The sequence below is a fragment of the Danio rerio genome, chromosome 2, assembly GCF_049306965.1.
Source record: "Danio rerio strain Tuebingen ecotype United States chromosome 2, GRCz12tu, whole genome shotgun sequence".
In the NCBI taxonomy this organism is placed as follows: Eukaryota; Metazoa; Chordata; class Actinopteri; order Cypriniformes; family Danionidae; genus Danio; species Danio rerio.
Window position 1 is genome coordinate 7531380 of NC_133177.1, and position 24190 is coordinate 7555569.

A 24190-nucleotide genomic window follows, 5' to 3' on the forward strand; every position below is an offset into this window, starting at 1 on the left:
ATTGTCTTGTTTTGCGAAATAATATGCCAATATTAAGTGAAATTTTCCTTAAAACAAGCTAAATAATCTGCCAATGGGGTAAGCAAAATAATCTTACGTGAATAGAAAAAAACAAGATTAATTTGTTTACCCCATTGGCAGATTATTTAGCTTGTTTTAAGGAAAACTTACTTTAATATTGGCATATTATTTCTCAAAACAAGACAATATGCTTTGCTCGTCTAGAAAATGCTTCTTGATATAAGAAATTTTACATATTTAGACTAGAAACAAGACAAAAAGGGAGGAAGAAAAGCATTTTTTGCAGTGTGAATGAGAGTGCATGGGTGTTTCCCAGTACTGGGTTGCTGCTGGAAGGGCATCCGCTGTGTAAAACATATGCTAGATAAGTTGGTGGTTGCTGTGATGACCTTCTGATGAATAAAGGGACTAAGCTGAATGAAAATAAACTTTGTAAATGAAATTAGGGTGCACTAGTACTATTTTGAGTTTGAGTTTTTCTTCGTCAAATGAGTGTGGTTTTGTTGCACATAGGGTTCAAATCTCCCCAGTCAAGTGTGACTTCTCACTGGTCTAATATATAGCACTACATGCTTCTGCGCCATCAGACACACTATGATGGACCCGAGAGCATCTGGAAAGCTTCTGCTTGGACTAGTAATGTTAGAGTCATGGATCGGATTTATTTATACTCACACTGACCTGGAGCCTGTCCTACATGAGACATCTCTACTCAACCCCAAAGTAGCCATTGCGATTTTGGCTCGAAACAGCGAACACAGTCTTCCTTATTTTTTAGGATGCATCGAGAGGCTGGATTATCCCAAGGACCGTATCTCTATCTGGTAACTACACTGTTAAGGATTTGTTTTTAATTACACAGTATTTATGTGTAATATGAACTGTTTGACAGTTTGTTACTGTATTTTAAAGTTGCATTGTAAAAACAAATGTATATTTTACAGTAAAGATATACATACAATTCTGGAAGTACATACACAGCAGGATAAGCAGTGCTGTATATGTGAATACAGTATTTTTGCTGTAATAGATTTACAGTAAGTTACTGGCAATCTCTGGACAAAGGAAATAGTTTACAGTGTATTTTTGTGACTATTAAGTGCTCAAGTTTTATTTTCTACAAATGTATTTATATGAAAAATGCATTATTTTGTATATATTTTAATAATTAAATATATATATATATATATATATATATATATATATATATATATATATATATATATATATATATATATATATATATATATATTTATATTTTTTAAATAATTTGTAAGACATATTCAGCCAGTGAAGGTAGAAATTGACACATTATTGTAATACTTTATGAAAATTTGTTGATTTTAATATTAGCTATCATCATAAACATGTTGAAATTGGCGCGAATTAAAAACATTTTTATACACACATTTAAATGTACATTGGATTTTAAGTATTGAGCATTCAAATGAATGTGTCTGTGGTTTTTGTATTCGAGCACACATTAAAGTCTTCGCTTGGCTTTAATTACACCCCCGTCTGAAATATGCCTGAAAGCCTAAAAAGCAAATATGGCAAGAATCACAGTGACGTGAAAGAATGTGTGGATGGGTAAAGGGAGAAAAGGAGGAGAAAGTGCAGCGCCAATACATCAAGACTTAAACATATTACTGTTTTCAAAATAATAATTGGAAAAATCAAACTCTTATACTCAGATAATTAGGAAAAAAGTATAATCTGCTCATCAACACTGCATTTAGTGAAGTTTATTCGTAAACTAATTTCGAGAGCATCACGTGCTTGTGGTTGACACGGCTGGCCCCGAGTCAAGCTAATGTACGAACCACCAATCAGACTATTCCTAACCCAGTATAAATAACCAAACATCTTACCTTTAGTCATCTTCGTCTTGAAGAATCCCCCCTTCCACCCCTTCTCCTCCTCTTTTCTACAGAGCAGCACGGCGCACCCAGTGGCTAGCACTGTGGCCTCACAGTAAAAAATGTCCTCCGACTCGGGAATCCACCCAACCGGACAGCATTTTCGTGCGGAGTTCATGTTCTCCCCGTGCTTGCTTTGGTTTTCCCCGGGTCCTCCAGTTTCCTCCCACACATGAGACTTAAGTAAATTGACTAAACCAAATTAGCACCAAATTCAATTCTGTCAGCAACACATCACCTTAGCAATCCTTACGCAGCAGGATGGGGGGGTTCTCGAGATCTACCCGAGTTCAAACTCCCCTCTCGCCCAACAACGGGAGGGAGCTCCGGGCTCGAGGATCTTTTGAGCTCGGGGCTCTCTCCCGGGACAGCATGCCAAACTAGCTTATTACCAATCATCAGCTAAGTGTGAACTCTTGAATTTGTGGATGTTTGAAACTGGTAGCTATAATCAGAGGTGGAAAGAGTACTGAAAAATTATACTCAAATAAAAGTACCATTACCTGCTCAAAGATGTAGTGCGAGTAGAGTAAAAGTATCTGTTTTTAAATATTACTCGACGTATGAGTAAAAAGTAGTCCTTTCAAAAGTACTCAAGAGTAGTGAGTACGCTGTAAGAGCTGATGCATTTACATGTCATTTGTGGATGTGTGTAAACGTAACATTCTGTAGTGCACTTAGTTATTGCCCAGCAGGCACACAACATCATGCAACATTAACGTTAGGTTAGATTTAGGGCGTGACGTCAGATGACCCAAATTCAATGTCTAGCTAGCATCTAAGGACAACATTATTTTGATGTCCAATCACAACGTTAAATGACGCTGATAATTGGTTGATTTTAGGTTGTTAGAAAGTGACCAAAATCCAACATCGAGCCAACATCTTAAACCAACGTCATATTGATGTCAAATACTGACATTTATTCGCCAGGTTTGGCAACCATAATCCAAACGTCTAATAGATGTCATAGTGGTAACGTCCACTCAACGTCAAGCTGTAACATCATTAGACATTGATAATTGGTTGATTTTAGGTTTAATGATGGACGCTGATGTCGGCCTAATGTTTAGTTTTGACATCAACTCGATTTTCATTTCCAAACAAGAAGCAAACCCCCCACGATGTTGGGGTACAACGTCAATCTGACATCATGTTGACATCTTGTGCCTGCTGGGTGTCGGTCATTTGGGTCATCATACAGTAAAACATCCATCATCTTCTCATCAGTGACATGCATCTAAACAGTCTCTGGGTCATTGCGTGTAAAGATTTTGGACATCTTCTTGGACACTTTTTATGCTTCCAAACAGTTTGCTGCAATTATAAATCGCCCATGTCTTGAGGTAGATCATCATGATACGATTTACCTTCTGCTGTATGTGCAATTTGATTGAACAGGAATCACAGGATTGATTTTTCTAATCCCCATAGACAAATAAAATAGTGACTGCAGGTTGAAGGAAAGTAGTGGAGTAAAAGTACCGATATGGCATAAAAAATGAACTTAGAAGAAAGTACACATATAAAAACTTTATACTAAATTACAATTTCTGAGAAAAACTACTCAATTACAGTAGTTTGAGTATTCGTAATTAGTTACTTCACACCACTGGCTATAATTGAAATCAGTTGTGAGAAAAAACAAATGCTATGAAAGTAAATGACTACCGGTTTCCTATTCTTCCAAACATTTTGTGTTCAGCAACAGAAGCAAACTGGTTTGGAACAAGTTAATGCTGAGTAAATGTTGAATTATTTTCTTTTAGGTGAACTATCCCTTTAAAGGGGGCCTATTATGTAAAAACACTATTATGAGGAGTTTAAACAGGCAACAGTCTATGAAAGTGTATGTGTCATCATAGGGGTAAAGCTTTGCTCATATTAGTGTTGATCTCTCCCCCATTAGCACTTTAGTCTTGTTTTTAAATCTGACACTATGCTGACACATAGGCCTATGTAGCTCCGCCCTCTTTAGAAAAAGAGCATCAAATTTGAATTTAAAGCGACAGAAACCAAAACTCTACAAATAGGATCAAAGCCTAAGCAGGGCAATTTCAAGTTGTGAAACAATATTTGTGGGTTATTTTGAGCTGAATCTTCACAAACACTCTCTAGAGACATCAGAGATTAATTTTACATCTTGTAGAAAGGGTCCCCTTTAAATGTAAACATCCTTCTGGTCCTCATTTGGACTTCCTCTTCATCAGGGCTGCTACTGACCACAATACTGACAACACCACTGGAATGCTGCGTGAATGGATCGCTGGAGTGGAGGATTTGTATCATTCGGTACAGCTGCACACCATGGAGCAGGAGAAGAGGTGACAACACATTACAAAGCTCAACCATTTCTTACAGAGAACCAACTTCTATTATTAATAGACATTTAAAAGGATAGTTCACACAAAAATGAACATTTACTCGTTGTTAACTCAACTCAACTGAACTCAACTCAACTCAACTCAACTCAACTCAACTCAACTCATGTGGTTCCAATCCCAGTACACTAAAGAATGTATTTTGAAGAAAGCTGAGCACTGCGTCATGTTGGCATAGTGGGTAGCACAATCGCATCACATAAAGAAGGTTGCTAGTTTGAGCCCCGGCTGGGTCAGTTGGCATTTCTGTGTGGAGTTTGCATGTTATCCGTATGCTCACATGGGTTTTCTCTGAGTGCTCCGGAGGAAGACATGTGGTGTGCCATCATACCTGTCAACATTGGAATGTGTAAATAAGGGATATGCATACCATAATAAGTAAAGTAACAAATAATCTCTTATTTTATTTAGATTTTTTCGTTTGATTACATTAAATAACAAGTGTCACTTTAAAAATGCACACATCTAACAATAGAATAAAGGCATTCGACTGCTTTCCTAACTTTTTATGCTTATTTAAGATGAAATTAGTTGTGTTTAAAAAAAAAAAAACACCAAAATCGACATCTTTAGATGATATTATTATTAATTATGTGTATATGTTTGTTTAAACACGCACCCAAAAGCCAGACTTTCAATCCGCTTCTAATCGTGTGTACAGAATCCGTTTGGGAAACAGTGTCTATTTATAACTATACAGAGCGTCAGCTGACAGTCATGCACCTCTACAGGCTATGACAATTTTTAAGGATAGCATATGAAGGGGAGACGGCACCTTTAATGAAAAGGAAGGGGAATCGCGCCTTTTTTTATTTATTTCAAAGTGTTTTCGTGCATAAACAAAGTGAAAGCACATAACAGAATAACATTTAAGAGCAAGGGGCGGCCACTAGTGGTTCGGCGGTATGGGTTTCGTATAGGAAGGCTTGGCTCTTTAATGTTTCTTGCCACCCTTCAGAGAAAGACTGAAAATACTGGAGAAATACAGCAAAATACCTTTATGGGATGATAGCAGGATAGAACTTTAAAATATGGGAGAATCCCGGGAAAAACAGGAGGGTTGACAGGTATGTGTGACATATGCGTAAAACATATGCTTGATAAGTTGCCGGTTCATTCCGCTGTGGCGACCCGATTAATAAAGGGACTAAGCCAAAAAAAAAAAAAGAATGAATGAAAGCTGAACGCCTGTAACCAGTGACATTTATTGTAGAAAAAAACAAACACTATGGATGTCAATTTCCAGCTTTCATCAAAATACCTTCATTTGTGTTCAACAGAGGAAAGCAATGTATAAAGTTTTGGAACAAGTGAAGGGTGATAAATTAATGACAGAATTTTCTTTTTTGGGTAAACTATTCCTTTACTGTTGTGTAGGATTGATGCACACTCACCAAATGTGGAACCAACATGTCTCATTCTCCATGTTTTATAGTTCTTATGTGGATGAGCTGGGCCCCAAGCACTGGCCGGAGACTCGGTTCACTCATGTGATGAAGCTGAGGCAGGCGGCACTTAAATCAGCCCGGGCGCAGTGGGCAGACTACGTCCTGGTCAGATTACTTAATATTGTGCCATATCATAACTGTTTAGTGCAATTATTACGCTGCTGTCTAAAATACTTGATTCTGATTGGTCAGTCATGAAATTCCAAGGTATGTCATCCCTAGAGGCATAGAGAGAGAGAGACAGGCGAAGTAAAATGAACGATGGAAGGATACAGACATTTTTAGATTGATAGTATTTTGGGGATCTTATTTCTGATTAGGGCGATGCACTGTCGCAGTACGTAGTGCTGTCGCCTCACAGCAAGAAGTGGGTTGCTAAATTGAACCTCAGCTTAGTTAGCGTTTCTGTGTGGAGTTTGCATGTTCTCCCTGCATTCGGGTGGGTTTCCTCCAGGTGCTCCGGTTTCCCCCACAGTCCAAAGACATGCAGTACAGGTGAATTGGGTAGGCTAAATTGTCCGTAGTGTATGTGTGTGTGTGAATGTGTGTGTGGATGTTTCCCAGAGATGGGTTGCGGCTGGAAGGGCATCCGCTGCGAAAAAACGTGCTGGATAAGTTGGCGGTTCATTCCGCTGTAGCGACCTCGGATTAATAAAGGGACTAAGCCGACAAGAAAATGAATGAATGAATGATTTCTGATTGATTTGTATGATTGTTTGCATGTTTTTCCCCCTTAGTTCACAGACAGTGATAACCTGCTTACAAACACACAAGTGCTGAATCAACTGATTTCTGAAAATCGGACGCTGGTGGCTCCAATGCTCGACTCAAGAACGCTCTATTCAAACTTCTGGTGTGGCATGACCTCACAGGTACAATACGCCTTTTCATCTTTCATTACAAAGACTTCCATTCATATTTACGGAACTAGCATAGTGAACACCAGATCTCAGTCATTATATGGTCTCATTGGAGCAACAGAAGTCTATTTTCAAACTTTTTTACCAAATTTATTCCAACAGGTTATAGACTCTAACATTATTTAGGCAGTTGGCTAATCTTTGGCTATAGAGATCCATTTTGGTAGCTAATATCTAAACTTTTCTGATTTTGATTGTAATTTTTTAATGTGTGAAAATTGTTAAGTATTGTGAAAAGCGCTTTACAAATAAACTTGAATTGAATCATTCTGAATGCGACTGATAAATGACCTGACGTGAAAACAAGTGAAGATTATTTCAGTCATGCACATCCAGTGAACTCTTTGTTGAATAATAATAATAAACTTTATATGGATAGTTCACCGAAAAATGACATTATTTCTCTTGAACACAAAAGAAGATATTTTGAAAAATGTTAGAAACTGGTAACTATTCACTTCAATAGTAGAAAAAAATAATGTTCTGGAAGTAAATGGTCAAAATGGTGGCAAACAGAAGCATACAGAAAATCCCAGATCGTAGTCAAAAACAGGCAAATGGTCAGTACAGGTGGCAGTGAATCAAAATAAATGGTAAAACAGGGCAAGGATCAGAACACTGAAAAACTAGCCAAAGACATGCTATGTAGTGTTACAGACAAACAAGAGAAAGCAATATCTGTGTGCGTAATCAGGGGGAATCAGGAACTGGTGTGTCTAGGGTGCATGATGGGAGTTATAGTTCATTAAATTGTCATATGTGTAGTTCCCAAGCGATCTGCACATGCTACACCATTAGTGATCATGAGACTGCTACAGTCTTAAAAAACTGAAAACTTTTGTGCTCAACAAAAGAAACTCAAGTTGGGAACAGGTGAAGTGTGAGTAAATGATGACATAATTTTCTTTTTCAGTGTGAACTATCCCTTTAAAACAGGGTTTTTATATAGCATTGAAAAAAATCCTTATTATTAGTTATTATACAAATGGCCAGTCTCATTGATAAAAACGGAGTAAATTATTATTCATTTATATCGACACCATAAGTTCCACTCATGTTTTTAAATATGTGTTTTAAAACAGTAAATGCCCATTTTTTTTATTGTGCCATATTTAGCAAAAATAAAACTGACCCCACTTCATTAGTATTGAAATATCAAGTCTAGTATTACTTGTTGCTATGCAAAATGCAAACACCTTTTAATCTAATCCATTTCCTCTATAATAAAGTAGACAAACACTGTACGTTAACTGTACTTTAAAATAATATAACTTAATACACCAATGTGAAATTTCAGGCAGCATAATGAGCTGTTTTTTTTTTTTATAGTTAATCATATCTTGAAATTGGACGACCAGATGTTCATCTTACATATTACATTTTACAAAGTGGATATAATAATTGAGTAATTAAGTTAAAGGAACACTCCATTTCTAAAATAAAAATACGTTATTTTACAACTCCTCCAGAGTTAAACAGTGGAGTTTTACAAATTTTGAATCCATTCAGCCGATCTCTGGTGGGAGCACTTTTAGCTTAGCTTAGCATAAATCGTTAAATCAGATTAATCATTAGCTTCTCTCAAATTTTTATTTATTTTTTTACATTTTTAATAATTTTCCTATTTAAAGCTTGAAATATTTAGCTTTAGCTGTTTTTAAAATCCATTTAGCCATTATATGGGTCTGGCAAGAGCACTTTTAGCTTAGCATGGCATAAATCATTAAATCAGATTAGACCATTAGCATCTCTAAGAAATTTGAAAAAAAAAAGAGTTTTTGATCATTTTGCTATTTAAAGCTTGAAATATTAAAGCTCCACCAGTTTTACAAACTCATTCAATTTATGGGTCTGACAAGAGCACTTTTAGCTTAGCTTAGCATAAATCGTTAAATCAGATTAGACCATTAGCATCTCTTAGAAATTTGAATTTTGTTTTGATCATTTTACTATTTAAAGCATGAAATATTTAGCTTTATCAGTTTTTAAAATCCATACAACCAATCTATGGGTCTGGTAAGAGCACTTTTAGCTTAGCTTAGCATAAATTACTCAATCAGATTAGACCATTAGCATCTCTTTCAAAAAAACAAACAAACAAACAAAAAAAAAAAACGGGTTTTTGTCATATTTCTATTAAAATCCGGACTCTTTAATAGTTCCATTGTGTGCTAGGACCAACAGAAAATTAAAAGTTCCTATTTTCATTATGGCTAGGCACTACACTCTCATTCAGGTGTTATAATCAATGCTGCCGCATACATTTTTTTGCAGTAACAGAAGTGAGGTTAAAGGTATGCCAGTACTTCAGTAGTCATATGTAATAGTTAGAATAGCTGTATTATGTATTATTCATTGTTTCTCATTTTGTCTGCACAATTTTTTGAGGGTTAGTTTTTCTGCACCACGTGTTGGTAATCTCGAAAATATCTGATTCTTCTTTCTGCAGGGCTATTATAAGCGAACACCACATTATGTACCCATTCGAACCTGGAAGCGAACCGGTTGTCACCCGGTTCCCATGATTCACTCCACAATGTTGATAGACCTGCGCCGCAGAGCTAGTGAATTGCTGGCCTTTTACCCCGTGCACCATCACTATCTTTGGGCCCTCGATGATATCATGGCATTTGCTTTTTCTGCAAGACAAACAGGTAATGATATAACATTTGATATAACATGATTAACATAATGATATAACAGTCAAGTGGAGGTCAAAACCAGGGAACAGCTTACAATTTCCTAAATTTCCCAAAAGAGGAGTTAGAGAGCTCTTTATTATTAAGGGATTGGGATTGGGGTCAAATACCAGCATACACAACAACAGATATAATCCACAAGCATAATCTGTAAAACAGGCGAAGGGGTTGAGATGGACGGCAAACAATCAGAAGAGAAAGCCGGCACAGGAAGGCAAAAAAAGTAAAAACGCCTGGCAATGATAGCAACAACTAATAATATTTAAATGTTTTCCTTTGTGTCTTTTTGACCTTTGGACCCTTTCTCTTGCTTTTCGACACCTTCGCCTGTTTCATGTGTGCCTGTCTGACCAATCCCTTAACCTGACCAATCATTTTGATCTACTCCTAATGTCTCCCATTCGCAACAGACAATCATTGTAGACAGTGCGAGAATCAAAACAACAAACACTGGCAAAGATTACGACACAAAACACTATCCAACAACGAAGGTATGGTGTTTACATAGTGTGTATGTGTGAGTGTCAGTGATCAGCAACTGTGTGTATCAGTGTCGAGATTGGCAAACCAGTTTCAGCTGTGAAATGCAAAGCATGACGGGAGGTGTAGTCCATGTGAATGGCTGGTGCAGTGTACATATATCTGGTGTGCCCCATCAATGGAGCCTTCAGTGTTCACCGTGCTTGAGAATGAGCTGTATTACTGGATTCATTCAGGTCGTCATTTAGGGATGTGAAGCCCAACGGCTGACTGTTCGCTTAGTGTGTCTAGACCTTTACAATTAAAGATTTTCCTGATTTCTTTAAACTGTGGGATGCTTTGTGTACATAATACAATGATAAAGTGTAGTAATAATGTGCGTAGGTAGTCTTTTCACCTTTGAGTTCCACAACGAACTCGTTGCATTAGTGGCGCCATCTAGCAGCCGTGTGTGGAACTGTCCTGAAACTGATTTAAATTAGAGACGTGCCGCAATTTTTATTGTGTTTATTAGTCATCACTATAATGCAGTCTTGAAAGTATAGACCATTTCAATGTGATGTCATTGGCCCGTTAACATTTTCATTTAACTATTTCATATCTGTAGCAAGAGGCGATTCGATCATAACTTGATGTTGTAACAGCTATTGTAACATTATTTATCATTATGTGGAACTTTTTGGATGCTCAGAAGCTGTGGAAATTTAAAATGTAAAACAGGAAATACGTCAGGACCATGTGTTTTATTTACATTCCTCAAAATGGTCAATAAAACTGCTTATAAATACTTTAGATGACTATTAAACTGCTAAACATTCAATAAAATGATTTTTTTTAACTGTGTTGCCAGTAACTAAATATTTATATGTCAAAATAGTAATCATTTTGTCAACTCTCACTGATTTGCTATGGTTATACTTCTACTAACGTTTGAGAGAGGCACATTTAATTGATCTTTCATCAAGCCTGACTGAAACTACCTGTGCATCTTATAATTCTATTGTATTTTATTTTTGTATTATATATTATTTTGTTTTATTTATATCTGTGACACTTGCTTCATTTGTTGACTGTTATTGTTCCTTATGTATGTACTATGACCTGTCCACCAAGTTACCTTTACATGCATACACACACAAACACACACACACACACACTCACGCACATACCAGTACCTGACAATACTGTTGTTGTTTTGTTTTTGTTTTGTTGCTTTGTATTTGTTATTTGTTGATGTTTTCTTGTATTTGTATGATTTTTGCATATTCTAAAAAAAAAATATATATATAATAATAATAATAATAGTAATAATAATAATTCTATTGGACACCTTCCAGCCAATCAGAATCAAGAATGTCAACAGACCATGTAATATATCGATAGGGAGCACATGAAGAGTTGCAAACTGGTTTAACCCAATGTCATAGAGGTATACAATGGGTCTGATGAGAATGTGAAAGTTATTTCCGCACTCAAATGGTCAAATCAGAGGTGTTCAAGTCTTAAAGGGATAGTTCACCCAAACAAGGAGACTTCTGTCACCGTTTACTCTCCTTTAAGTTGGCTCAAGCCTACAGTTAAAATCAGAACTATTAGCCCCCCTTTGATTTTTTTTTTTTTCATTTTTAAATATTTCTCAAATGATGTTTAATAGAGCAAGAAAATTTTCACAGTATGTCTGATAATATTTTTTCTTCCGGAGAAAGTCTTATTTGTTTTATTTCGGCTAGAATAAAAGCAGTTTTTAATTTTTAAAAAGTCATTTTTAAGGTCAAAATTATTAGCCTCTTTAGGCAGTTTTTTTTTTCGATAGTCTACAGAATAAACCATTGTTATACAATAACTTGCCTAATTACCCTAGCCTTTCCAGTTAACCTAATTAACCTATAATTATTATTATTGTTTAGAAATGTGTTGAAAAAATCTTCTCTCCGTTACACAGAAATTGGGGAAAAAAATAAACAGGGGGGCTAACAATTCTGACCTCAACTGTATATAAGTTTCGTTTTTCTGTTGAACAAAAGATATTTTAAAGAAAGCTGAAAACCTGTACCCATTGACAGCTTTATTCAAAATAGGTTTTGTATTCAACAGAATAAAGAAACTCATAAAAGTTTGAACCCACTTGAAGGTGAGTAAATAATGTATATATTTACTATACCTTTATCACGAGTGAATCTTGTTTTGTTTATTGGAAAGAAAATTTTAAAGATGCAGTGACCACTCACATGTAAAATCAATAAAAAATGTATCACAAAAAATACCTTCACTATGGTAAAAATGTATTTTAAAGTAAAAGTCAGATCATTTTGTTTGTATTTTTGCGTTGAAATGTTGCTTGTCATGTTCTCCCTAGACATCATAGCTCTCAACATATTTCTGTATATTTTTTTCAGTTTGTTTCACTTCAAATTTATTAACTTGGTCTTTAAAAAGGACTTAATTTACTGTAATAAACCTTGTTATTCTTATCTCAGGTGTGCAGATGTTCATTTGCAACAGAGAGCATTATGGGTATCTGCCACAGCCTCTGCAGATGAAGCAGACGCTGGAGGAGGAAGTGGAGAGTTTTAGCCACACTGTCACTGAGGCGCTAGGTGTGTATCACGAAATGTAAAGCATTGAAAAGGGCCTTTACAGCTAAACCCATCAGCTTTAAATCCCAGAGACCTTCTAGTGATGGTAAATACAGTAGATCGGAAGTGAATAACCTGTGAGTCATCTTTTCACCTGTTCTACCTTTACTCGGCTAACACAAACATCCATAATATTATTATAGGAAGAGTCCTGGTGGTTCCAAACATCTTCCACTTACGGATGATGGAGGCCACTGTGCTCATTGGAACTTACAGAGCAGCAGAAATTTGTTTGTAACCTTCCCAAGCCGTGCACCTCGAGTGTGTCTCTGAGGTCTACAGACAATTCCTTTGTCTTCATGCTTGGTTTGTAGGGATGTAACGGTATCAAAATTTCAAGATACGGTAATACCCCGGTATGAATGGCACGGTACAGTATTTATTGAATCATTTAAAGGAAAAACAAAACTATTAAAGAGACTCAAAAGAAGTGCTAGAATGTTCAGGTCAGGCACGTGCACACATAGGGCTCAACCTGTGCAGTGCACATGCCCTTTTTAGTCTTGGATAGAAAATGCCCTTCCAAAATGATCAAAAGCAACGCGGCACACCCTCGGTCCCGCCCCTCGATAGGCGCGCGACAACACCGCTCTTGATTACGCGCGCGACAACACAGCTGACCAGTACGCGCGCGACAGCACCAATTCCCCATCCCTCTTCAAAAAATTTATCCTGCACATGCCCTTTGGACGGTCCCTGCACTGGTCTGGTTCAGGTTACCTCAACACTGAACAGATCAATGACATACAAATTATCTATCTGCAAACTTTCAAACAGGAACTTAAATTATTCAATTTTAATAACAAAAAAATATTAAACCATGTAAAAAAAAAAACATCACTCGAAAGGACAAGCCATGAGTGAGATAGAGGTCTCTTGGTGGTACAAGTCAATGTCTCCATCAATCTGAGCAGTGTGCTGTGTTCTGCTGTCCCCTTGACTAAAAGAATCCTCATCATGTTAGTCGTATTCCCCGACTTGTATTTTAGCACAGTCTGGCAGTGCCTGCATACCCTTTTTTTTCTGTCACCTTTTCTTCTTTCTTGTTTCTTTCCAGAGAGAAACTGAAATGCTTCCACACATCTGATTTAAAACCCACTTTAGGTTCGATCATGTCCAGCTCTTTTTCTTCCTCGCTACTAGCAGCACCCTCCATTTCTGCATTACTGGATCTGTAGTGACAACAGACCGCAAAGGATGATGACCATGCCGAGGCTGATGAAAATTGTAGTTTCCGCTACCTCCCATTCGCTCCATTCGCCTAAGCAAACTTTCAACCAAAAAACTTATGATCTTTTTGAGTCGCACCCACGGTAATATTGAAAGAAATTGCTATTGCGGTATGACGGTATTTACAATATTGTTACCTCCCTATTGGTTTGTGCTTTGACATGCACTGTCAACCCTGGGACCTTATATAGACATGTTTATGCCTTTTCAAATCAACTGAATTGACCACAAGTGAACTCCAATGAAGCTGCTGAAACATCTCAAGAATGATCAGTGGAAACAGAATGTACCTGAGCACAATTTAGAGTTTCAGAGTAAAGGCTGTCAATACTGTTGTACATGTGATTTTTCAGCTTTTTTATTCATTCATTCATTTTCTTGTCGGCTTAGTCCCTTTATCAATCCGGGGTCGCCACAGCGGAGTTAACCACCAACTTATCCAGCTAGTTTTTACGCAGTGGATGCGCTTCCAGCCGCAACCCATCTCCGGGAAACATACACACACACACACATACACTTATACATTACAGACAATTTAGCCTACCCGATTCACCTGTACCACATGTCTTTGGACTGTGGGGGAAACCAGAGCACCCGGAGGAAACCCACGCGAACGCAGGGAGAACATGCAAACTCCACACAGAAATGCCAACTGAGCCGAGGATCGAACTAGCGACCTTCTTGCTGTGAGGCGAACGTGCTACCCACTTCGCCACTGCGTCACCCCAGCTTTTTTATTTTTAATAAATTGCAACAATTTCAAAAAAAATAATTTTTTCACATTGTCATTATGGGGTACTGCATGTAAATTTTGAGGAAATAAATGAATTTAATCCATTTTGGAATAAAGCTGTAACACATAATAAAAAAAATTTAAAAATGTGGAAAAAGTAAAGCACTATGAATACTTTCCGGATGAACTGTAGATGTTAATTAGGTTGTTTTTAAAAAAAAGAAATACAAAGCACTATTGTATGATGTCATATCTCTTATGAATATCTTTCTGCCAGAAAAAAATATTTCATTTGTGGTTAAAAGAGAAATAATCTGAAGTTCATCTTTCCACAGTTGACTTTAAAATGGAAACTTCACAGTATCTGCACATTGTCTCCAAACCCAAAGACACCATGGCTTTCAATCAGGTATAGATGCAGACAATTGCAATAGAATGTTGTCACATATTCAGTTTTTGTGTTAATACTCACATTAAATGAATTTTTTTGTGTCATATCCGTTCCTCCTTTAAGGTCTACCTGATCAATCTGAAGCGTCGGGAAGATCGTAGAGATCGTATGCTGCGCTCGCTGGAAGTCCTGGGCATAGACGTCACCCTTACCGATGCGGTGGATGGCAAGTATGATATTATAACCCACTCTTCTTCATTTAATTTGTATATTGAATATTAATTATATCTTACAGTTACACAACATGCCGCTGTCAAAAATGACTTCTTTCTGTTTCTCCTCAGAGCCATGAATTCAACTCAGCTCAGGACTTTAGGAATTGAGATGCTTCCTGGTTTTAAAGATCCGTACTCTGACCGAGTGCTGACTAAGGGGGAAATTGGCTGCTTCCTTAGTCATTATAACATCTGGAAAAAGGTACAAAGGAAAGAGGAATGCATTACAATCAGCTTCTACAAAAACTCTACATTTTAACCACATATTTGTGGGTCAATTTAAAAAAAAATTCACATTTTTGGTTCACCCAAAAATGAACATTTTGCCATGATTTTCACACCTTTTACTTTTACCCTTTACCTTTTACACAAAAGCTGGAGAAAGCTGGAAACCTGTAACAATTGATAGTATTTCCATACTTTTGTTTTTTCTACTATGGAAGTCAATGGCTACAGGTTTTCAGCTTTCCTCAAAATGTCTTCTTTAGTGTTCAATAGGGTGAAAAAACAAGTACGTTTTTATTTTGAACATCTCTTTAAGAGAACAAAAATGTCATTAAAGTGTCAATTATTTATATTTCTCCACTTACGGCAACAGAGATTATTTTTCTAGCACCGTTTTCAAGATTTTTATCCTTTAAATGCCATTTAAAATTAGTCCACAATTGTTTGTTTTTTTATAAAAAAAAAAAAAAACAAGATAAATAAAATCTAATTTGTAGTGTCTTGAAGGTCCCACTTTATCTTAGGTGGCCTTATTTACTATGTACTTGTATTTAAATTTGTCATTGTCTCAACACAAATTGTTTTTACAAATTTAAGTGTATTGAACAGCAACTTTAACATCCACTCAAAAAACCACTCAAGTGGTTTAAAAAAGCAGCAAAATATATATATATATATTTTTTATTGTATATTTGTAATTAATTCCTATAGTTACATCTAGAATTACACTACTGATCCTTCCTGTACACTTTAACCCACCTTTAAACCTATCCATACCACCAAAATGGTCACTCACCTTACCCGTTTTCCACCTCAATGGACCCTTTTCAAATCTTTGGGTTTCTCAGCAACTGAAGTCGTCATAGTAAGGTAAACTTAGAGCGCAGTGAATGGCAGAGTACAAAAACAACCCTATTAGCTAAAATAATAAAAAAAAAACTTCACAATGGCATTTTTCAAGACTTTTAGCAGCCTGAGGAAAGAACAATCTCAAATTTATTTATTTAGGCACTGCATTTCAAACGCAGCGCACGAGCGGTAATTAATTCTTTGTAATTTTGTTTCATTCAAACATTCATTTTTTTTTATCTAAAGATGATACAATACATATGTGATATGTGAATACATATAAATGTACATGTTTAAAAGAAAATAATGTTAAAAACTTTCAAGGATTTAAGATGCTGATGACCTTTAAATGTGAAAAGGGTCCATAGCACCAGAAGTGCTGCAATTTGAGCATAATAAGTACATTGTACTTTGTTAATTATGGCCACTTAATATAAATAGTGAGCCTCTGATTTCCTGAAGAAAACAGTTCCTATTTCTTAAGGCCTAATCGTGAGTAAGGGCATATTTACACTATGTACAGTTGCCTTGAACCGGGCCGAAGCCCTTCTTGTCCCCCTGCCCGTCTCCCCCGACGGCCGGCACTCACATCGTAGTCCGGTCTGAGCACGCTTACGTCATTGATGATACGCTGTTCAGTAAGCACTGAACAGTGAAAATTTCTTGAGTTATATCGGTTTAGTCCTTTGTGATGCAGTGACAGGCAGTCAAATATTTCGCCGAACAGATCGGCCACTTTTGACGCTCAAAAACAATCATAAAGTCCTCGTGCTGCAGGAATTAGAAGGATTTGCTGCAGGTGCAGCTGTCGTGCAGTGAGGGGTTTGCAACTTTAATAACCTACGACAGTTTGCGTTCATTGAACAGTAAGAATTATTAAAAAATTCATATAAAACAGCCCCTTAAAAGTCACGTCTCGGTTTCAGTTTCAGGCTCAGGCACGCTTTGCACTTACACTACAAGCGTACCGCGCCCAAGTGAACCACGCTCTGGCACACCTCTTCCAACCAGGCCAGGGCCGTTCAAATGAACCGCACCTGAGCCAGATTCAGAGCACTCAGAGCCTACTCACACTATGCCATCCGTACCGTGCCCAGGCCCGTTTCCCGGATCGTTTGAGAAGTGTGAGTGCGCTGAATCGGGCTCAAGCACAGTTCACTTGGCCGGTTCTGGCCCGGTTGGAAGAGGTGGGCCTGAGTGCGGCTCACTTGGGCTTTGGCGCGGTACGTTTGTAGTGTGAGTGCAAAACACACCAAAGCCCGAAACTGAAAGCGAGACGTGACTTTAAAGGGGCTGTTTCATATGGATTTATGAATCATTCTTACTGTTCAGTGAACGCAAACTGTCATAGATTATTAAAGACGCAAACTCCTCACTGCACGACAGCTGCGCACCTTCAGCAGATCTCCTCATTCCTGCAGCACGAGGGCTTTATAATTGTTTATGAGCGCCAAAAGTAGTGGATCTGTTCGTCGAAATATCTGACTGTGTGTCACCGTGTCCCTAAGGACTGTTTGGCGAAATATTTGACTGCATGTCACTGCATATCAAACAACTGAAACGATATAACTACAGAAATCTCCACTGTGCTGCTGAGTGAGAGAGCGCTTCTCACTGAACAGCGCAGCAGCGATGACGTAAGCGTGCCGAGGCCCGATTGTGGTGTGAGTGCGGGCCGTCGGGGGAGACGGGACGGGGGACAAGCGTGCTTTGGCCCGGTTCGAGGCAACTGTACTTAGTGTGGATACCGCCTCACACTTCTCAAACGATCCGGCAAACGGGCCTGGGCACGGTTCGGATAGCATAGTGTGAATATGCCCTAAATTAACCGCAATTCTGAATAAAAGTTTTGGCTGAACTATCTCTTAAATGTGTGTGTCCACATCTATAAACTCTTCTTGCTGTTTGTGGCCCACAGGTGGTGGAGCTCCAGCAACAGCAGGTGCTTGTACTGGAGGACGATGTCAGGTTTGAGACAAACTTTAAGAGCCGCCTCAACACCATCATGGAGGATGTGAAGCGATCAGGCCTCCAGTGGGACTTAATGTGAGTTGTGATAATAATTTTACAGTTCTCGTTTCTGGATCCAGTTCTAGCTCCTTCCACGGTCTTAAGATTCCTGGAATCCTAGGCTTTTGATAGGTTTGACATGTTCACCAACAGCCACTTAATGGCCGTTGCGATCAGATTTTGTCAGAAGATTTCAAACACTTTCCAGCAGTGTGACTTTAGCTGCCATGAATGTCAAACCAAGAATTTGGTGACGCAGTTCCTGCGACAACTTCAAACCATTAAATGACTGCGGGTGCAGTATATAGATTGCAAGTGCCCACACTTTACAGTTTGTGATCATATGGTGATTCTGTTCTGTTGATATGTGATTCAAATGTTAGTAGCTTGAAACAGATGGAAAATGACCGGTTTGTGCTGCGTTTCTATTGAGATCCCATGTAGCTGCTATTACGAACCACAATTTTTTTGCCCGCCAGGTCTCTGCACAGGTCATGTGACTGAAAACTATCAATTACAAGCTTGATTAGCTAGGTTAGGTGCGTTCGATTGGAGCTAAGCTCTGCAGGATAATGAATGACCTCCAAGTCTATGTGGTAAATGATCATTTTTAAAGGGCCATGAAACCCCCTCGTTTCAGCAGGGTGTTTTCACACCTCTACTTTGGAAAAAGTCAGAAAAGTGGGCGTGTCCAGCTCTGTTTAGGGGGGAGTGTCAGAGAAAGAAAAGAGGCATGGTGTGGGAGTGTCTATTTGGGCACGCGCTGACTTTCAGAGTCAAAACACACACACACACACACACACACACACACACACACAAACACACACACACACACACACACACACACACACACACACACACAAGGGATAAAGTGACTGTGTTTACATGGACATCTGTAGTCGAATTATTTGCCCAATTATTAAATGTTGGACTTTAACTGCAGTTTGGCTCTTTCATTCAGGGAATTCATTCATGTCCCTCGCGACAAACGAGATATTTGATTCAAGAAACTGCTCTAAGCGTGTATTTTTCATGCAATGTTTGATACCGCACGGCGAATGAGAGAAAAAAACCCTCCGCATTTCCCGGAAACTTAGATGAACACGGCAGGTAGCGTCAGAAAGCCGCGTGTGTTATTCCGGTCACAAAATGTGGTGAAAATCCAACACGATGGTAATAGTTTAGTTGTGGTGCTAACATGTTGACACTCGGTGCAATAGTTAGTTCGATACGAACAAACTGAATAAACAAAGAGCGCTGGTCACTCACTTACCAAATCTGTAGAGACAGGACAATCACCAGCAACTAGAGCCGCGTCTTTATTAAGAGGAGACTACAAGCGAATCCGGATCTCAGCGTTTGCAGATGAGAACAGCTCTCAGGTAAACAATAATCCTCCTTAGACACGTAAGTTATTGTTGTCGAGCGTCGCGTACACTGTTAATCCACACGTGACTCCAGCTGCGCTCTCATAGAGAGAAAATGAAAACGAAACTTAACTGCAGAAAACTATAAAAGCAACACTTCACGCTTGTTTTGCCAACACAACGTGGCGTCTCTGTCGTCTAAACACTGTGACAGTAATGAATATTAATGAAGTTGCACAATAGAGCGCGCTGATTGGTTTGAACCAAGCCTTACTCATGCATTAATGCAGCACACTGTAAGACGTAATAAGACTCTCTCTGGCACAGACGCCCAGTCTGCACGCTGGAATACACGCTATTATCTCATAGCCGTGACGCAGCTTCAAAAATTCGTTTCAAACCGGAAGTACGAATTTGCTTGAAATAATGCAAAAACAACCAATTTACACTTTTTAGTGAAATATAGGTGTCCTAATAGTGTTTTTCTCAGTGTGGGACACATATACGACTGTCAACAGCTCAAAAAAAGTTTTGGTGTTTCGTGAACCTTTAAGTCCAAAATGAAACCAAAATAAAACCGAAATGTCATCGTTAATAAGTAATTTTCATATTTACTGATTATTTCCCCATTTTTATTTTTCTCTTCAAGTTATGTGGGACGTAAGCGTTTGCAAATCAAGCATCCGGAGCGCTGGGTGGAGGGAGTGAAGAACCTGGTGAGCCCAGATTACTCGTATTGGACATTGGGATATGCCCTTTCACTGCAAGGAGCAAAGATACTTCTGGAAGCTCAGCCTCTCAGCAAGATGCTGCCCGTTGACGAGTTTCTACCTGTTATGTTCAACAAGCACCCCAAGTAAGCACTGGTAGATGTTGGCAATTGGCTACATACATGGCAAAGGTTTTTCAGTCAGTAATAAACTGCTGGTGACTATTTTCAATGTCATGAGGTTCCTTTTACAGTAATGTTTAGCTAGATTGGATGGATGGGATATACATCTATCAAGGTTTCCATGGAAAAGTTCATAAAGACACACAGGGGTTTTTATATATATTTATTAGTGTCTGCGATAATAATAGGTGGCATAGTATACTGAACCACGAAACGTTTACATGACATAAATGATCGAATTCTGACATTATTTCAATTTAGCGGCTTTGCATCACATTTTCAAGATAAATTGACATTATGACAAATTCAGTCATCATTTACTTATCCCTCACTTGTTCCAAACATTTCCATTTCCTCTGTTGAACACAAAGGAAGACATTTTGAGGAATTTTAAAACCAGTAAAAACCATGAACAAAAAAAATCTAAGTTTTCACCAAAATACCAAAACTGTTTCTGTTTTTTTTTTTTTTTTTTTTGGAGGGTGTGTGTGTGTGTGTGTGTGTGTGTGTTGGGGGGGGGGGTAAGTGTTTTTCAGGACTTTAGAAATACTCAAAAATGCATCTGTCAATGTTTTCAAACTGTTCTGTTTGGTTTACCAAAATCACACAAGTGGCTATTTCACATCAGTCACATCCATAACGGAGAGATTTCACATCCATAACAACACTTTTTGCTCATAAATGTAAAAATATTAAATTAAATAAAACCAATCATGTTTGTTCTATAGTGAGACAACTCTTATCATTTTAATTATTATTATTTTCTTTGGTAGGTGCAGTTAAATTCACATAATTTCAACAAAGTATGTTGTATACTGTAAACCTGCAGACTTTTTTTTGGTCACATCCATAACGCATGTTTATTTTCCTCATTTAAAGTACAAAACATGTTTGCAGATTGATATTTTTCTGGTCCCTTAACTCTGTAGTCAGTTGTTCTGGAAAATATAAACAAAAGTTTCAATATAATGTTAAATGTAAATGTAAACATACATTTTCTATGTGAATTTATGTAGAGTTTTCACTGCAAATGTCACATCCATAATGTGGCATCTGAATGGGGTATGTGCCGAAGCATGCTAATAGGACTTTTAATTTGCCAGTAACCTGGGTTAAGCGCTTCCAGCGAATTGAATGCCAATGCAAAATCCGGTGTGTTTAAGGTCTGTTTTCTTTAAAAATCAGCGATCTCCACTAGCTGAGTGATATCCCATTTAAAGTGGGTCTCAGATTGTACAAGAAGCACTGCATTAAATTACATTTTCCCCACCATATCTTTATAATATGAGCATTTATTTTACCACAGTATATTCAATGGAGCTTCTGCGTTAGCCTGCCAATTCTGGCGGGCGCATGCGAGTAAACAGTTTTTTGTCAAGGTTTACGCTTAAGCAACTTAATAAATGCTAAAGTTTATTTAACTGAATGTATTTTAATGACATTACAACATCGATGCTGTATAAGGAACCGTATAAAATCGAAAAAGTTCACAATAACAGGTCACCGGAAGTGAATCAGCATGGGAACAGCACTAGCTCGGCATATACCCTATTGCTCCTTTACTTATCCCTCGATCATTTGTTCCAAAAATTTCCATTTCCTCTGTTGAGCACAAAAGAAGATATTTTGATGAATTGTAAAAACAGTAGCCTCCATCCCATTTCCTTTTCTCTACTGGAAGACAATGGTTTCCAACATTCATCAAAATCTCTTCTTTTGTGTTCCACATTAATAACAAGATCAAATGAATAAATGTAACATGTTAGATAAGACGTCTTGTAAAAATAATGACATTTACAAAGCTATATTTTGTTTATTTCTTTTTATGATGTGACTCTAGTATGCCCTCTGTCTGCAGGAAGGAATACATGTCTCATTTTCAATTGAGAAACTTGAAGGCTTTCTCCGTTCAACCCTTGCTGCTGTTTCCCACACATTACACTGGAGAAGCAGGCTATTTCAGTGACACGGAGACCTCCAGCATCTGGGATGACGAGACCGTGTCCACTGACTGGGATCGTAATCGCATCCGTGGAGGAAAAACCACCACATCTGTCTCTGAGAGCAGCCCAAAGGATGAACTCTGAAGCTATCCTATTGAGAGACTATTTAATTATCTACATTGACGACCGGGGGGAGTGCTTCGTATAATAGATGCTTCAGTAAATTATGACTTATTTAAATTACATCTATTTCAATAACAAAACGTATTTAAGTTTTCAGTATTTTCTGGAGTATTGAGTGTATTCTGACCCACAGTCTCTTATTAGCAATTTTATGTTTCTGTAGGTTAAACTATACAAACTAGGCAGCAAATTTGACTTTACCTTAAGGCTATTTGTCAAAACAAACACCTATATTACAAGAAAAGTGTCTTTAACACTTACCAGTCTATGGGTGCTCTAGAACCGCCATTTTCAGACTGTTGAATTTTTTTCTCTCGCAGTCGGATTGGCGCATTATACATTCACAGTGGTATGGGCCGTTAGGGGTGGTCGAATGTATATTTAAATTATCTGTTAATTTTTAATATTAAGATACAGATCAGAGCAAACCATTTCTCACTATTTAGAGGGCTATACCCCCATACATGTTGTTTTGACGTTTCTCACCCTCCCCCCAAACCCCCCTGTTTCAGTGACCAAACTATGGACTTAACCCAAAAATTTAATTTCTGTTAATTGCTTACCCTCATGCCATTCCAAGTAGTCTAGTAAAATATTATTAAACATATTTGCTGTTTTCTATAAAAAAAAAACCAAACATGTTCTGTCGATTTGTCACCTTGTGAGATTGTTCTACCTCCCATTCAAAAACCTTTTGATGACGCAATATGCTACCCATGTGTGATATGAAGCTGTAATATCGCCCTACCTACCTAATTGGCAGGGGCGCCGCTAGAGGGCGTAAAGTTAGGATGATTGTAAGGGCCCATACTTTTAGGGACTATTAGAGACATTATGAAAGGCCCGTTAAACAACCCCCCCCCCACCCCCGCTCTTCACTTTTATCCGCGATCCACATAATCTTTATTTTAAATATTTCCCAAATGATGGACATTTTCACAGTTTGTCTGATAATATTTTTTCTTCCACAGAAAGTCTTATTTAATACAAATAAAGTGTTTGTTTTATTTAGGCCAAAATGAAAGAAGTTTTACATTTTTTAATAAACATTTTAAAGTCAATATTATTAGCCCCTTAGCTATATTTATATATATATATATATATATATATATATATATATATATATATATATATATATATATATATATATATATATATATATTTAATAACTTGCCTAATTACCCTAACCTGCCTAGTTAACCTAATTAAGCCTTTAAATGTCCTTTGAAGCTGTGTAGAAGTGTCTTGAAAATATCTAGTCAAATATTATTTACTGTCATCATGGCAAAGATAAAATAAATCAGTTATCAGAAATGAGTTATTAAAACTATTATGTTTAGAAATGTGTTGAGAAAAATCTTCCCGCCGTTAAACTGAAATTGGGGAAAAAAATAAACAAAACTAATAATTCAGGGGGGCTAATAATTCTGACTTCAACTGTATATATTGCGATCATGATTTTTGAAAGTATTACATCGCTTTGCAAACATTAATTATTAGCATTTGTTGAGCCTCCCTATACAGTTAAATAGAGTGCTTGGACCTGGAAGCCGCTTCGCTTGACGTCACACCTAACATTTTCCAGGTA

General features: G+C 37.6%; 2 protein-coding genes across 2 annotated transcripts in view; both read left to right on the top strand.

Annotated features, from left to right (window-relative positions):
• xpr1b (xenotropic and polytropic retrovirus receptor 1b) overlaps positions 1-24190 on the top strand; it is a 573636-nt gene that overhangs the window by 213651 nt on the left and 335795 nt on the right. The gene's annotated exons all lie outside the window — the stretch shown is intronic.
• colgalt2a (collagen beta(1-O)galactosyltransferase 2a) lies at positions 607-22699 on the top strand. The gene is made up of 12 exons (XM_017352576.3): positions 607-845; positions 4151-4264; positions 5757-5874; positions 6507-6641; positions 9139-9343; positions 12346-12465; positions 14803-14876; positions 14982-15088; positions 15203-15335; positions 18126-18253; positions 20234-20440; positions 22335-22699. Exons 1-12 carry the CDS (start codon positions 616-618, stop codon positions 22561-22563), a joined length of 1800 nt encoding a protein of 599 aa, XP_017208065.2. The 5' UTR covers positions 607-615; the 3' UTR covers positions 22564-22699.